This window comes from Panthera tigris, chromosome C1, assembly GCF_018350195.1.
Source record: "Panthera tigris isolate Pti1 chromosome C1, P.tigris_Pti1_mat1.1, whole genome shotgun sequence".
NCBI classification, from domain to species: domain Eukaryota; kingdom Metazoa; phylum Chordata; class Mammalia; order Carnivora; family Felidae; genus Panthera; species Panthera tigris.
The window spans coordinates 93,328,518-93,345,939 of record NC_056667.1 but is presented as its reverse complement, the minus strand read 5'-3'; the positions used below and the strand labels follow the sequence as shown (position 1 = coordinate 93,345,939).

Genomic DNA, 17,422 nt, shown 5'->3' with positions numbered 1-17,422 from the left:
TTACCTTTCACTACATCTAACTATCTAAAATATTCAAGGTAAATGATCTAGATGTGTCTTCAGAACTACAAGTTTTATATAATGGTTGAATAGGTAGCTTTTACTGGAAGATAGACTTAAACTAAAAGATGTTTCTTAAATATGGAATAAATATGTTACCTAGGTAATAACATTATTCAGACTAAGCAATACATGTGAATAGAGAGCCCCTCATTATTTGGGTGATTTTAAGAGGAAACAAAAAATCCTGGAGTTCTCTGTAACACTAAGCTCCCTTATAATCTCTTTCAGAACACTCTTGAAAACTATTGTTATTAAAAATAATAATTAAAATTAAACAAAATAATTAAAATTAATTAAAAATTATTCTAAACTTCCATTCACCTCTGCTTTAAAATATTATTTAATATTAATAATCATTTTAAACAACTGCATCACTATAGAGAAAAAGACTAAACTGAAACCCTGGCTTTGACTCTAAAATACCATACCCTCTCAACTCCCTGTGTAGGCTTCTGTGCAAGCTTTGCATAGTCTCACCCTTCTCAACCTGACTCACTCAAAGGCCACCTCCTCCGGAGACCTCCCCTAGCAGGAAGTCATTCTCTGGTCTGAATCCCAACTTTTTTTTTTTTTTTTTTGAGAGAGAGAGAGAGAGAGAGAGAGAGAGAGAGAGAGAGAGAGCGCGTGTGAGCTCGCACAAGCAGAGGAAGAGCAGGGACAGAGGGAGCTCCACATTGTCAGCGCAGAGCCCGACGCAGGGCTGGAACCCAAGAACCGTGAGATGATGACCTGAGCTGAAGTCACACACTTAATTGACTGAGCCACCCAGGTGTCCCCCCATCTACCTTTTAACAGAGTACTACATGAGCTTACATGTCGCTCCACCATTAAATCTGCAAGATCAACAAGTTGGATGGTGTTCTACTGATCTTTGTATGCCCAGCATAAACTTTGGAACCAAATTAATCTGGGTTCAAATCTCAGTTATCTTAAAAACAGTAGTTAGTCCTATTTAAAACCTAGGTTTTAGGAGCACCTGGGTGGCTCGGTCGGTGAAGCATCCCTTCAGCTCAAGTCATGAGCTCACGGTTCGTGCCCCATGTCTGCTTGGGATTCTCTTTCTCCCTCTCTCTCTCTCTCTGCCCCTCCCCTTGCTCTGTCTCTCTCTCTCAAAATAAATGAATAAACTTAAAAAAAATTTTTTTAAAAACCTAGGTTTTATATTTATTTTTTTAACTTATTTTATTTATCTTTTTAATGTTTTTATTTATTTTTGCGACAGAGAGAGAGAAAGAGAGCATGAGCAAGGGAGGGACAGAGAAAGAGCAAGACACAGAATCTGAAGCAGGCTCCAGGCTCCGAGCTGTCAGCACAGAGCCTGATGCAGGGCTCGAACTCACAGACCGTGAGATCATGACCTGAGCCGAAGTCGGACGCTCAACCGACTGAGCCACCCAGACGCCCCTAGGTTTTACATTTAGACATAAATGTCTAACATTATCTTTCTATTTAGACATAAGACAGTATGAAAAAAACAACCACCACCCCGCTTACACACACAAACAGCAAAAACAGTTAATAAATTCCCACTCTTGTTGCCTGCTGCCATATGACCTCATGAAGGTTATCAACCTGGGTGCCACTTTTATCCTCCATACATGAGGTTAACAGCACTAACCCACCTCACAGATACACTCTAAGGCCTAAATGAAAATACACCTGTACTAAGCAAAATAACCCTCATACACAGTAGCCGCAAATTTCCTTTCTTCTTTCTACATCCAAACAGAAGCTAAATAAATCAGTGATTTATTAGGCACCACTCTCATCCATCCCCCTTTCCTTGTAAGCAATAATTTTCTCAAAAGAGACTTTACTTAGGACAATGAGATTCCTTCCTCCTATGAAAGCAGACTGTACATTTTAAGTAGAACCAACTGAAGAATTCCAAGTTGAATACCGACTTGAACAAACTTTATGAATCTTATGCAACAGAGCAACTCTTCACCCTGCTCAAACCTGGGTGGTGTGCAGGGGTGCCTGGGTGGCTCAGTCAGTAAAGCGTCCGACTTTGGCTCGGGTCATGATCTCGCGGTTTGTGAGTTCCAGCCCCGCGTCGGGCTCTATGCTGAGCTCAAAGCCTGGAACCTGCTTTGGATTCTCTATCTTCCCCTCTCTCTGCCCCTCCCATGCTCATGCTCTGTCTCTCAATAATAAGTAAAAACGTTAAGAAAATAAATTTTAAACCTGGGTGGTGTGGATTAAAAAGTCTGACTTCCTAGGCTACAAGACGTTAAAGACAGCTATAATTAATGTAGTCCTTGTTTTAACAACTAACTTATGATGTTCCTATTCATTGATTACTTTTCTTGGACAATATTCTAAGATGTCACCACGTCTCTTAAGAATCCGTAACCTAGAAATACTACTATCCCAGAGTTTCAAGAAAAGCAAAAACAGTTCACTGGTCTTCTTTCCCCTTTCCCCTCAAGAGATCCCTAGGAGACAAAGAGGAAACAAATATTAAATTAGGATACACAGCTGTGTGTGTGGAGTGGTAGGGTGGTGAACAACTTTATTTCAACATCCAATGTATACTACTTACTGGGTGAGGCACATTTTATATATTATCGTATTTAATCTTCACCACCCTTAGAAGCAGATACTAGGATGCCCATCTTACCAATCAGTAAGGCTTAAAGTCAAATTAAGCACCCAGTAAACACTGGAGTCACAATTCAAACACAGACTGACCAGAAACCCTACACTTTCCTCTTTAGATCACCCTGACTTCTTGGCAGTACACAAGATCATGAAGTTAATTTAACTGAAAGCAGTTCTCTTATAATAAATTTGTTCTAACTCAAATCGGCATAAAATGTTATCATACCTCGACTGAAATGGAAAGGAGAATGCAAAGTACCTAAGAACCAGAACAAATTAAAGCCACAAAAGACAATTTGCTACGGCGCAGTAAAAATGTAGTTGTTATGATAATTAACATTTTTAGGTCTTCTAATATTCACCGAATCTTAAGCAAAGAAGGTAATGCCTGAGTATAGGCCACCTGTAGTTTCTCGATACTAAAATATTAGTCGCCATGTTCATAAATTGTAAGCCTTGACATATATATAGATTTTTTTATTTAGTAGAGCTATGACAACTTGAACATAAAAGTTCAGTGTACTTTCCTCTCAGCTACATATTGGCTTAAAACTGTTAAGATACCACCTCTTGCAGCTCTTACTCTAAGAAATGCCATGCTAACATTGTAAAAGAAGGAATTTTCTACATATGTTCATCACTAAGGACGATTTCTAATACTAAAACTCTAGTCACGGTACCTTTAACTTTTTAAAGTTCTTTCCTACCTAATACCTCATTATCATCGAGTCAAGCCTTTAAGGAAGTTGGGTAGGTATTATAATTCCTATTTTATACTGAAGGAACAAAAAGCAAATTAAGACCAAGTAGGGGCGCCTACTTGGGTGGCTCAGGCGGTTAAGCATCCGACTTCAGCTCAGGTCATGATCTCACGGTTTGTGAGTTCAAGCCCCACATCGGGCTCTGTGCTGACAGCTCGGAGCCTGGAGCCTGCTTCAGATTCTGTGTCTCCCTCTCTCTCTGCCCCTAACCCACTTGCATTCTGTCTCTGTCTCTCTCAAATATAAATAAACATTAAAAAAAAATTAAAAAGAAAATTAAGACCAAGTTATTTGCCTAAAGTTACAAAGTTAGTCCTTCACAGGGCCAACTCTGAAACCTAATTACCAGTGTTGATGAGATCATGGTCCCTGGCTTTCCTTCTTTAAGGATCCTCTGGAGGCTATGGGGCACCTGGGTGGTTCAGTCAGTTAAGCATCCGACTTCGGCTCAGGTCATGATCTCACAGTTCGTGAGTTCAAGCCCCGCGTTGGGCTCTGTGCTGTCAGCTCAGAGCCTGGAGCCTACTTCGGATTCCCTCACCATTCTCCATCCATTCTCTGTTTCTCTCTCTCAAAAATAAACAAACATTAGGGGTGTCTGGGTGGCTTAGTCGGTTGGGTGTCCGACTTCTGCTCAGGTCCTGAGCTCACAGTTTCTGGGTTTGGGCCCCACATAAGGCTGCTTGGGATTCTGTGCCCCCCCCTCCCCCGTTCATGCTCTGTCTCTCTCTCTCTCAAAAAATAAACATTAAAAAAAAAAAAAAAAAAAGGGATTCTCTGGAGGTTAAAATTTAATAAAAGCTACAACTAAACTTAAATGGACCAAAATGATAATTTTGCGATATTTTTCAAATAATCTAGGTATATTAATATATAGGACGCTATGTTTACAAAAATTAGTTTACTTAATGAACTTGTCCAGTCATAAAATCAACTATTTCCATGAGAAAAAACACACCAGGTATTAATATTTTAGTTATTTTTAAGCAAGACATAATACAAAACATGGACAACGGTTTCTCTGAAATCTTCAATATAAAACCAAAGCCCAAAACTTTCTAAAAACCTTAAGTGTGTTTCTCTTATGCCAAAACCAACTGGTAGGAGGCTTTGTCTACATATCTGCCTAGTTATTTCTCACAAATATCTACCCAATTGTCTCAGATTTATGCCTAAGATATTAACATATACACAAATGCAAAATAACAAAAGTGGTTGGAATCAACTTCTAAATAAATCAGTTAAAATTCATGTTTTATTTCTGAGAGGTAAGCTGCCATTACCTGGGATCACTGAGGCAAATGACAACCATTTCTTAAAGAAAAAAAAAAAGAACCTAATCCATGGCAACATTCCAACAGAAGCTAATATATTGTGAAATCTCCTCTATACATAATAATGATGAATAGTAAGTTAGTGAGGCCTTTTTAGGGATACAGAGAATAAACTAAGACAGGGTAACCAACTGTCTGGGTTTGGCTGGAAATGAGGGAGGTTCCTGGGTCACGGGACTTTCAGTTTTAAAACCAGGATGAGTTGGCCACCTTTACTAAGGGGTAAAGAACACATCTGGATGTTTAGATGGTTGATAGCACAGAGCTAAAACCTGAAGTTTTTTTCCTAGCCGCCCTCTCCCCGTCCCCCCAAAATCACAAATTCAATTCTATTTTTACCTCATTCAAGCCCCAGCGAGCAAACAGAAACACGATACACATTAGTAGTTAAAGAAGGGAGGCGTACATTTTTCATGAGAATCTACTCTCGGCCATGAACCGACCAGGGACTTGGAAGTGAAAGAAGACTTCTAGCTTTCACTTCTACAATTTTCACAGAACTGACGATTTGAGCTGAAATCAAGCCAAGAGGTCCCACTCTTTGCTACGTGTCAACCAACATCGTTGCTGTTTTAGCAGGGAAGAGAAGTCTACCCCTTAAGAGAAATATGTCAGGACCAAGGAAATGAGATAGATACGTTTTAAAGGGCAAGAGCCAATACTGCCTTCTTTCCAATATCTCAAAGCTAGTCCGAGTTTAGTATACATTATCTACATACACCAACCTGTAGATCGGAGTGTATCACACTTGATTACACAATTTCAAGCCTAAATGCCCCAGCTGTGTAGCACAGCCCTCTGAAGCCATAGCAGTAAGATGACTCACCAACTGGCAGGTGTCTTAGGTCTACAAATAATGGATGTCTGCCTGGATGAGAACAAATGTATGTGCCCAACAGACGACCTCATCCTGCTTGGCAAAGAGAGGAGAGAAACTAAAAAACTGGTCAATAGTACTGTACTTGTTTTATAACGGAAAAAACCAGACTTAGCTCAAAAGAAGAGACTTGTAATTCATGCAGACTTTTAAAACGTCCTCTGTACATACTTTATATTCCAAAATTTTCACTTACCAGAAAGGTACAATAGAATAAGATCTAAGAGGATAAAAATCAGGTTTATAACCCCCAAATTAGAAACAAGTGAAAGTGAGAATTATCAGACTGAGTTCACTGTTTCAAGAAATGTGAAGTCAGAGTCACCAGAAAAATAAATCCATATTTAAACCCTCCTACTATATTTAATGACCTGATGTCAGTTTCCACTCAAGTGAAAATTAGTAGCTCATGTTTGAGTTCTAGTTCACTGATGTAGGTCTTTATGTGGAAACTGACACCATGCCAGTTAATAAGATATGGGTTTATAAATATGGAGTTTGAAAGAAACTTACCCTTTCCCTTTGTGCAGCTCTGACTTCCAACCCAGTTTCTATAGAAACAGGAGGACAAGTGCCAGTGCCAGAAGTCTGCCAATTAGAACTCATCTTTTAGTTGCTGAATAATAAAGCCGTATCCCAAAGTCGGCTATAGGTTTTTGATTGTCAGTAGTTCCTAAAAAGAAACCCAGGAGGAAAAAAAGACGTTTAACCAATTATTGTACTTAGAAATGCTCCCTCCTTTAAACTTGGCTATTAAAAAAAGCAGAGGAGGCTGATCCAATACCATATATGTTTAAAAACATTATTTATTAGAGCTTCAGACACTTCTAAACTTAAGGAGCACCAACAGAAGAAAAGGTGTCTTGGTGAATGTTTTTTTAGAATCTTCTATCATAAAAATCTACACATTAAAAATCATTCCTGTATCAAAATTGATATATTGCAATTTAGAGTATTCTCTGAACATTCATACCAGGCCATTCCCTGTAATATATGAATCTTAATATTTATTGTGTTATTTATCACCGTGATTAATATGAATTAGAGCTTGATTCCTGTTGCTATGTGAGGACAACCAATTTATGAAGTTACTATCACACTACAATGAAAAAAACAAAGGCAATCAGAATTTACTCTCAATCCTGTCCATATCCATTCCCCTAGAAAGATCTAAACCTACTTCTACCAAATATTCTAACGTGTGGGGCACCTATCAGCAAACAGTGTCTCAAGTATCCTCACCATTATCTGTAAAAAATAACACAATGAAAAAATATCTCACAATGAAGAGTGGACTAGAACGGAACAGGAAGGAAGAAAAAAACACATAAGCATAACAAAATAAGCAAGAGCCAACCGAGACAGGCAATAGCAACCCCTCCCCGTCTAGGTGACAGAAACCTCCGGTAATTTTCTGTCACCAGAAGCTCACTACCTAAGAACTCTTTGTTCCTACTTGTTGGAAATATTTTCTAAATGCTTTAAAGTGAATGTCACTGACTAGTGAAATCTGAAAATCTTATGTATGAGGTATAAGATTCTAAACATCCATTTTTAGTACAGAGAATACATATGTATCTACATCTTAAGCAGCTTTTCTTGAACTTTAAAGTACATACGAATTACCTAGGGTTCTCATCCCATGCAATGGGTCAGGGTGAGACCCTGTAATTCTTTATACTTCTAACAAGTTTCCAGGTGATGCTAATGGCTGCTGGTCCAAGGTCCACACTATCAATAGTAAGGCTACACTCTGAAAGTTTTGGGTTTTGATTTTCAAACAGTGCTTAAGAGGTTGATTGTACGTGTTTGTACGTATGCTTATGACCTGTCTCTAGAGCAACAGATCTTAACCCTGGCTACACATTAGAATCATTTGGGGCACTTAAAACAAAAATATAATACCAGGACCTTGGCAGAATCCCACTCCACCTAGATCAATGTAAATGAATCTGAGAGAGGAATTTCCAGGTTATTAGTATCAAGAAGTTCCTTAGATGATACTAATGTACAGCCAGGTTTGAAAACTCTGCTGTAGAATGCAGAAAAATTCCAGTCAAGGAGTCTTTGTTTACCGAAGTATTTCTGATATAAAGAATATACACAAACTAGATGCCTATCCTGGAAGCAAGGTAAAACTACTGACAGTCAATTTCTATATGCTAACATACAAATTTTACGGAACACCAATTTCCCCAATATGCATTAAAATATGTAACTAAAAATATGTATGTACATAGCACCTGAGAGTGTTAATTTTTCCTGTAATGATAGTTCTACTCTGGACATATATGTAATAACGTGCTTATGCACTCAACTTTTTCATTAAGTCCTTCTTTTGAGAAAAGAATTGTCAGTCACCTGAGAAAGGTCATATACCAATTCAGCACTTAAAACCTGAATACACATTTATACCTGGTTTGCACAGGGTGACAGCCATTCCACAAGAAGACCCACTAAATCGCTATTTAGCATGGAAGTCTGGATTGATACCACTAGAAAGCTTGCAAGTTATGAAATATAGAAAGCATAGTCAGGGTGTTATACCAGAAACTATACATGACCACAGTGGAAACTCTCCTGACAATAGCAGAAAGAATAAAAAAAGACACGTTGAGAAAATAAGGATGGACTAGGAAGAAGACTGCCCTCAAATCTCAGGGTGGCCAGCAATTATGAGCCTGAGAAGAAATAAATCTCTACTATGCTTATTTAAATAAAAGAACACTGCTGAATCTCTGAGCAAGGACAGTTTCAGTCTTAAAGTGAATCTGAAATGCTAATGTATCTTTGGAGGAAATATCTTGGACTTGTTAATAGTTGAAAGATTTCCTATTTTGAATTACTTATATGTTTGTCTTCAATTGGCGTAGCGAATTAATTCTTCAAATACTTGGGTACCTATTGTATGTATACATACCAGGCATTATTCTAGATTTTGGGACTAGGTGAAGGATAGTTGTGTTACTTTCCTGAGACTGGTAGTCAAATCTTGATCAAGTCACATCACTCTGCCTCCTTGAAACTTTCAATGGGTTTCTACTACATTCAGCATTTGTCCTTGGCAACTGGCCCTGACTTACACTTCACTATCTCCCTTCTTCCATCAGAACGTCAGCTCCATGAGAAAAATTTGTTTTCTTTACCAATATACTCCCAAGATCTACAATAACTCCTGGTACAGAACAGATACCTAAATATTTGAAGAATTAGCCATACTAACTGAAGACAAACCCAGTTTAGATAATGCAAAATAGGAAATCTTCCAACCATTTAGAAATCAAAGATACACTCAACTTTATCTATAATTCCATTCTGTCTCAATCCTGTTAGTAACCTAGTTAGGAGGCAGCAGATACAGGTGTGGTTCATTCATGGAAAGCAACTTGCACATGTACATGCACGTATATATTCATATCCTAGAGTCACTTTCGATTTTAATTTCAGACACACTACAGTCACGTTATTTTTAGATTAACATCTGAAAACTCAAGAATATCCCAATCAGTTCCTGGCTCTGTATCCAACAACCAACTCCCAAAACTTTTCTGGTATCCCTTTAGCATTTCATAAACTGAACAGTGGCCCTTCTCACAGACTGTTATGAGGCAAAATTACATACTAAGCTGGATTGAATTCCTTGGAGAAATAATTACAGGACTATAAAACTGTGACTTAAGTGACAATTTTCAGTGATAAATTCCATGGCATTTGCAGTTTCACTGTGCTGGTCTCTGTAACAGCTTTGAATTTATCTTCTGCAAATTCCTTCTTTCAGCCTCAGAGACAGAAAGGACATTATTCTGGCTCTTTCAGCTGGGATTCTTTTCCACACCGTCTCCCCTTCCCATGCCTTATATACGACATTACTCCAAGTTTATACGTCAGCACTCTACTCTCTGGGGGCCAGTGATGCTCAACACGTGGCCAACGACCACGGACTACATCAGAATTACCTGGGAAGCCTGTAGAGGAACAAAGACTCCGGGGCCGTGCCAGCCCGAACAAATCCCAGAGTGCCTGGGGTTGGAGCCAAGGGCCTGCATGTTTCCCAAGAACCACAAATGTTGATACACTCTACAGTTTGAAACCCACCCAGACATCTTCTCAAGTTTGCAGCTTTACCCATCCCAGCCTCCAGAAAAAAGTAGCAAGGCAGGTATGGCAAGACGGCGACCAAGAACCCTAGCTGGGACCAAGGCCTGGCTAGAACCCTAGCTCCATCAACCACTAGCTGTCAGAGTATGGTCTGTGGTGAGACTTACAGGAGACAATGTGTGCACAGGACCTGGCAGAATGTTTGGCTTAAAGTGGGTATTTAACAAATGACTGCTATTATTAGTACCGTCACTTTCTGTCAACACGCCTCAACCTGATTATGCGTCCTCACTTCCCACCTTGCTCAAACTGCCTTGCGCTTCAGGATTCCCTATTTCTGTTGTTCCAACCATTTTACAAGTTGCCCAGGCTTCAGCCTGCTCAACTTTTCCAGTGATCAACCAGCTGTTACAGTATTCATGCTTGTCTGCCTGACATCTCAAGCCCTACCTCCCTCACCATGCCACATCCTTCTCCAACTAACAAAATTATTTTGTAAAGTTTTTCTTCACGATCGCAGCTTCAAGTAACCTGTTCATGTGCTCATCCATACACCCTTATCTCCTATAAAAATCCATTGGCAATTAATCAAATACTGGCCTGTGACAGCTCTTCTGTAATTGTCTTAAACTGTGAACTTCTCCCCTGATATTTCACCATTTACTTGTTTTTATATTGTAATTACAGTATAAGCTGCTAACACAGGTAGAGACTATTTGATACTTTCATCTATATGCTCAGCACTTTACTTGTTAATATGCGGTCAGCATTCAAATGATTATACAGAAACTCTACTTGAATGCTTAATTCTAAGCGTTTGAGTAGAAGAAGCATGTTAAGTAATTTGACCTCAAGGTCAAAATCTTTTCTTGGCTGCTAAGGACAATCTTGTCTGAGGTTTGGAGGAATTCTGTTATACAACGAATTGCTTAAGGAGAGGAAACTGGAATGGGAGGGAGATGGAGGTAGTGGTCAGATAAGCCATAATCAGATATCCTATTGGAAAAAGAAAACTAGATGCTGCCACGAGCCATAAGCATTAAATTTACCACTTCAGATAAACAGCCTGTAAACAATAATGTGACTTAAGCTACAGAAGTGGCACTTTATAAAACCTAAGTTGTTATTACTAAAGTCACAGTACTCCCTATTTTCAATTTTAATACAGCCAGGCTTTTCAAAATGAGCACAAGTCAATTCAGAGGTGTTACTGGAATTATTTCCTTTACAGTAGAATCCTAAATTTAGACCATATGGAAGACACTGCAAAAGCACACAAATAATTCAAAAGGGCAGGTCTCAATTTATAAAACCAGAACTCTAGATCTAACACTCAGCCCAATTAATTTTTCGTTCACGGTGCAGCTAGAAACAAAATGATTTCATGCGTAGTTTCAAAAGACTGTCATGCTGTGTACCTTCCCATTTTGCATGATATGATCTCATATACAAATAAACAAATGTTCTATTTGTAACATATCTTCTTGTTCTTGAGATGAAACCCAAGACCTTAGAAAGATAACCAAACATGCAGAAAGAGTATTAACATAATCTTCCTTAAACCATTACAGTGACTTAAAATACTTGTTTGCTAGTTGGAAAAACTACTTAATGGGCTTTCAGTATGGACTAGCCAGAGGAAGAAAATACACTGGAAATTGACATTTTCGACAGGTATAGAACATCTGAAGAAATATAGGTGGGACTATTTAGCAAAGCTTTAGATGACAGCCAACTCATAAGCAAATGTTGTAAATGACACACTGAGAAACTGAAAAACAAAAACAAACACCCACTGTACCTCACTTTTCCCCTTTGGAAAGAGAAAACAAGAATTTCATGAAGAGCAAAATCCTATTCAAAATTTCAACACCACTTAAAATAAAGGAAACCTAGTTGTATTATACATTAAAAAAGTCGTGCTCGTGTTAAGTTGCCAAAGCCTGACACTTGATTAATGTTGGGGGCGTGAGAGATTGGAAGGGCTCGAAAGGCTGGTAGGACTAAATGGACAATGAAAATGGGAAGAGCAGACAAAAGCTGGATTTCTCATAACATTGCCTAGTCACTTCCCACAAACTGTAGTTATTTTTATAATTTAATCTCATTGGAAGACAAGGAAAAAACTAACCATTTTGGCTAAAATATCTATCATTCCAGTCTGATGGTACTTTTCTTCTCTCTCGCGCACGCACTCGCTCTCTCTCTCTCTCTCTCCCTCTATGCTGACCTGGAGGTTTAGAATCAGTGTTTGTAATGGCAACATTTTATAGCAGTTAAGTTCTCCCAGTACCATGAAATCACCACAAAGGGTGAAGGCCGTGGTTAATAGAAAACATCAAAACTTTAAAGGACATCAAGGCTGTAAATCCCATCCCAAATCCATAACCAGGATTTTACTATTTTGGCTCCCACATGAAAAAAATTTTTCAAATGCAAATTAAGAAAAAAAAATACACACACACACACACACACACACACACACACACACACACACACCAAGTAGCACAAAAGCTCCCCCTGGGATTTTGCAAACACAACACACTTGGGTGAGGGGAGAGAGCTAGTAAAGGCAGCAGAGTGCCTAAAGACTTGCAATCAGAGAAACAATACCCCAACCAGCCAAAGCCCTCACCCTATTCATCAAATGCATTTTTGACCTCTAAAAACCCTCTTACCTGTTTACAAGAGTTTACACAGCTGTTTGCCACTGGAACACCACCTTGCAGAGTATAACCGTGGCATCCTTTGTTGATAATCACCTGTTGCCTAAGTAAGCATCATCCCGCATGGAGACAGACAGCACTAGGGCTCTTCCATCCGAGGTTAAAATTCAAAACAAGCCCAACAAGCCTGCATTTCAAGGTGGTCTTCGTCTGCAACTAGTTAAGTTTAAAACTGGCAAACGACAATGGCGTCTGAAGCCCACGGTGCAGCACTGCTGGCTTCCTCTTGAACTCCAGCGTTGTCACTGTGCACCGAAGTCTCCTGCTGCAAACAGGGGAGTTGTTCTCCTGTACTGGGAACAGCTTCCAAAGCTCAGGAGCCCCTGTACAGGATAACGCAGGAACTAAAGGCAAACACTTTTTCCTCCTTAAGGACGCCTCCATTTTTTCCTCACACTCTGTACTACCAACCGAAGTGACTGGGCCTGAGTGTGCGTTCGTACCTACGAAACCGTCACGGTGCATGCACATCCAAGGCATGTGGAACCACAGGTCAAATAAGGCACAGATACCGAGTAACGGTTCTAATTACAAACGCTAGCTCTCAGGAACTCTTCATCCATTCAGCACTAAACCCATCACTGCATAACTCTGGGAAGAAGCCCCTGGAGACGGAGGAGCTTCTCCAATGTGTCAGGAAAGGCTTTATTAACATCATCATTAACATTTAAAAAGCAAACGGAGCATTTCTCCTTCTTTTGGCAATTTGGTGCAAATGTTAAGTGCAAGATAAAGCAATCTCAAACTTTTCTTCAAATTAAAAATGAAACTAAGGCCAAACGTGATGGGTGAACAAAATAAATCAAAACTTAAATTTCAGCAACTCCGGCTCTTCAAACCAGCAAAGCCCCCGACTCGTGCACTGTGGTGAGGCTTACGGTGCTTGCCCCGGCTTCTTGCGTGCCAGCAAACAGCACCATTTCCTCATCAAGTTGAGGACCGAGAAGCAAATGATCCCCTTCGCTGCAAACAAAGGGGGTCACAGTAACACTAGTGATCCTTCAGAATTGACACACCGTGATAGTCAAAATGATGGTCTCCCTGCTTCTTGCTCAAGACATACAAGATCTGAGCAGCAGCAAGAACCCCCTCAGCTGCAAACAAAGGGGTCAAAGGTTTGCCGTCAATTCACTTCCAGGCAGAAAAACATTTTCCTCAAAAGAAACAATTTATTTAGAATAAAACAAAAGCAGCTCAACTGTGAGCGCACGTTTGAGTGACAGCTACTTTTAAGCTGTGTGAGCCATAAAAAGGGTTTTTCTTTACTTTTCCAGAAATCTTGTGTACACAGCACAAAGCAAGAGGTCATTTTTTTTCCACTTAAAACACCGGCATTGGCATCACAATAGCAGATACACAACTTTAAGCTGCCATTTTAGTAAAATGCACAAATACTAAACAGATTAGCTTTCTTCCATCAAGAGGCCCATGTAAACTCCACATAAGCCATAACTTCTCTTCAAAAAGGTCCATTAGAGCTTTGAATTCCATATCTTCAATCCGCAGTTCACCAGTTTTGCTTGCGGGGGGGGAAAAAAAGGTTATTCAGTACAAATGTTTACAATATTAAAAATATATATATTTCCCCTATGCCATTATAGATGAACATAACATTAACAAGACCTTCCTTGGATAATCCAGCTTGACTTCAAAAAGCACCAATAATACCCACTGGCACATACCTTGAATGAGTTTACCGTATGAATAGACAAATAACAAGTAGAACAACAGGGTGGACTTTTTTAAGGACTGCCACTGAGCGAAGATTACAGGACTGAAAATACCCCTTGTACTCATGTAACTGAGTAAAACATATCAAACAAATTCAGAAAGACAGGAAGTTTACAATCAATTTATGATCAATATATTCTAAGTAGAACTTAAAAAATTAAACTAAAAAAAAGGTGGAGTCAAACTTTTACCCCCTCTGTGTTCGTTCTGTAATTTATATGGAACAATACAGAACTATTCTGTTGCTATAGAAAGGGGTCAAGATACAAAGCCATTTAAAAATCCACCTTCATCTGGGTTACCAAAGACAGCCGCTGTTATTTTAAGAAAACACTCGTACAGACAATTGCTAAACACCCAAAGAACGCTTTAGGACTTTTACTTTTCAACTCTGTTTAAACCACACGTATAAAACTTTTTACTCAGCTAGACAGTTCACTGTGGTTACCTGAAATCATTGTCTCCCTTTAGGGACATCACTAGAAGCAGACTGCTAACGGGGCCAACTCCACCCCACTTCTCTTCTTGTCCTCATACCTAACTGCTATCTCAAAACCAAACACTGTGGCAGAAACAGAAAAAAACATCCAGAAGTTCTCTCCCAAACTTTTCACATAAAAAGGTCATTAAGGCCCTCTTCTCAAGAGGAGATCCTAATTCTATCACCACAGAGGTTTCGGTGAATGGTCCCTGTATGGACCCAAATTGCAGTTCAAGCTGAATTTGCATAATGAGCAATTTCACGGTCTAAAAAAAGTGGATTTCAAATTTTAAAAAACAAAACAAATATGGCCAGTGAAAACCTGCTCATAACATTTCAAAATAAATCCAAACAGTGTTTGACTCTGAAAGCAACAAACACACACCTTATTTTTCTTACTGTACCTCAAGTGATCTGAGTTAAGGGCCAGAGTATGTGACCTTCAAAATGTAACAAAAGCTTATACCGGCCAGAGGATGGACATTTTAAGACGTAATCCTTAAAGGGAAAACTCTATCTACACAGTCAATGTAGACACACATGTAAAACCAGGAATTTAAATTTTTGTGTGGAAAACACTTAATAGGAATCCCAGTTACAACTAACAAAATAACAGTAAAAAATTGGCCAGGAGCTGAATGCTTGCTTAATTTTCCATAAACTTTGGAGTTGTGGATCTCAAGTCTTAATTAGCTTGATGTTTTTCACCAGTAATACTTAATATGTCATTATATAATATACTGAAGAAATTTTCTTTGCATTCATTTGAGCTGAGTTCCAGAAAAATCAACCAAACGAGTATTTTTTTTTTTTTAAAGTAAAAGAAACAAGTGGTTGTTATAAAGAACATCCAATATTGAGATTATGAAATTCTGGCTAACGAGAATTAGAACCAGATAGCTTTAGACTCTTGCTTTTCATTCTATTCTGAAGGCTTAAATAGTTTAACAATATTAGGAACCTACGCAGCGGAATGGGCAACACAAATTAAGAGATTCATCTGGACGATGGCACTCTGTAAGTAAGCACCAAACTAAACATAATTAGTTATTTCTAATACATACATTTAGAAATGGTATCAAGCCATTGTTTCAAAAAACTGAAGCACAAATTGCCCAGACCTAACAAAAACCACCATGTCAGATAAAGATTCAAACAAACATGGAGCAAAAACCACAGTACTCTTCGGTTGGTTGTCACATCAACTAAAAAAAAAAAAAAAAAAAAAAAAAAAAAAGAGGAAAAAAAAGGGGAAAGAAAGAAAAAAAAGAAAAAGGGGAAAAAAACCCCCACACTTTAGATTAGAGTAAAATTATATGTCGTGGACTTCACTCTCTAAAAGAGCAAAATCATTTGTCCAGCTTTCTTATCAAAAGATATTCAAAAGTTAATGGTTAGTGAGAGTATTTAAACTGGAAAAATGTATCTAACCAAACTGTACTTTGACCCCACGTACGCAGACTGCAAACTCACGTTACTTTCGGAACAGTGTCTCCTCCATATTAGTGTGGCAAGTACAGGTTTTTAAAAGCAAAAAGCACCAGGTCTTAACTTGTAGGATCTCAGGTATTTTCCCTACAAGCACACCAAGGACCTTTGTGCTCACAGCCTAGTACCTTCCTTCTATCACAATGGCTAGTTTTTCCAGTTTAAAAACAACAAAAACCCTAGAAAAACCTCCACACTTAAAAAGAAAGTTTATAAATGCATAGTGAAAACCAAAAAGGATGACACAGCAGTGATGAGGATTTCATGCTGACATGCATTAGACACCTGTCATAACGGAAAATAAACAAATTACATGACATTTCCCTGGGTTATTATTGGTGCTATTTCAAAACTACCAGCTTTGATAACAGAAAGAAAACAGTTGGGTTCTGCCAGGCTTTCTATAAGTCACTTTCACAGAATAGAAACATGACCATGATCCAAAAGGTCCTAGAGTTTCTAATCATAATTAAATATCAAGGGCCTTACCTAAAGTCCTCAGCATTTAAATCAAGGGGGAAAACATACTTACTAATGACCTGAGAAACTAGGGGTGAGGACAGGGATAAAGAAACAAGACAAAAAAAAGAAAATCATCCATTACTGTTATGCAGCAAAAGCCCTTGTTAAGAACCAGAAATCACTATAACCTTCAGCTTTGGAATAAAAAAAACCAAACTGTGAGGTTGGGTTAAATTATTTGGTTGGATTAAATTATTTTGTATTAATTCCAGGTGTCTGGGAAATACAACAATAAAAAGGGGTTTTCCTACACTGACATTTCAGTTCTCTGTGGTTGGACACCAGTGAAAAAGACATTCAAAACATTTTCAATAATGTAATGCCATCGCTACTGCTTATAAATGAAAATAAAAATACAGGCAAAATTTAAAAAGAGCATGTCAAAGGCATTTCACGATGACTTAAAAAATTTCTGTGATCCAGATATGGCTAATTAATGCCCACTAAAACAAAAGCTGACTTATGAGCCTGCAGACAACTCTTCTTTCTATTATTGAAATCAGAAATTTGCATGGATACAAAAACAAAAACTCATCTTTGATGAAAAACACTTAAGTTTTGAAATACGCACAATTAAATTAGAACTGTACCTGCTATACCTCTCTGAAAGTCAGTAAAAACACCACCACACACCAATAACTAACCAAAGAATTCTGATTTTAAAAACACCTACCCACTTCTTGCATACTAGCATAAGACATATATGGTTTGTAACCTACTCCTCAATTTTTACTGAA

General features: G+C 38.5%; 1 protein-coding gene across 1 annotated transcript in view; it reads right to left on the bottom strand.

The window, feature by feature from the left end:
* RBM15 (RNA binding motif protein 15) overlaps positions 1 to 17,422 on the bottom strand; it is a 28,281-nt gene that overhangs the window by 6,536 nt on the left and 4,323 nt on the right. The window contains exons 2-3 of the mRNA XM_042998154.1: positions 12,416 to 13,982; positions 5,589 to 6,312 (exon numbers count right to left, since the gene is read on the bottom strand). Of these exons, the coding sequence (XP_042854088.1) occupies positions 13,936 to 13,982 (47 nt within the window). The 3' untranslated portion in view covers positions 5,589 to 6,312; positions 12,416 to 13,935. The remainder of the gene's footprint in view (positions 1 to 5,588; positions 6,313 to 12,415; positions 13,983 to 17,422) is intronic.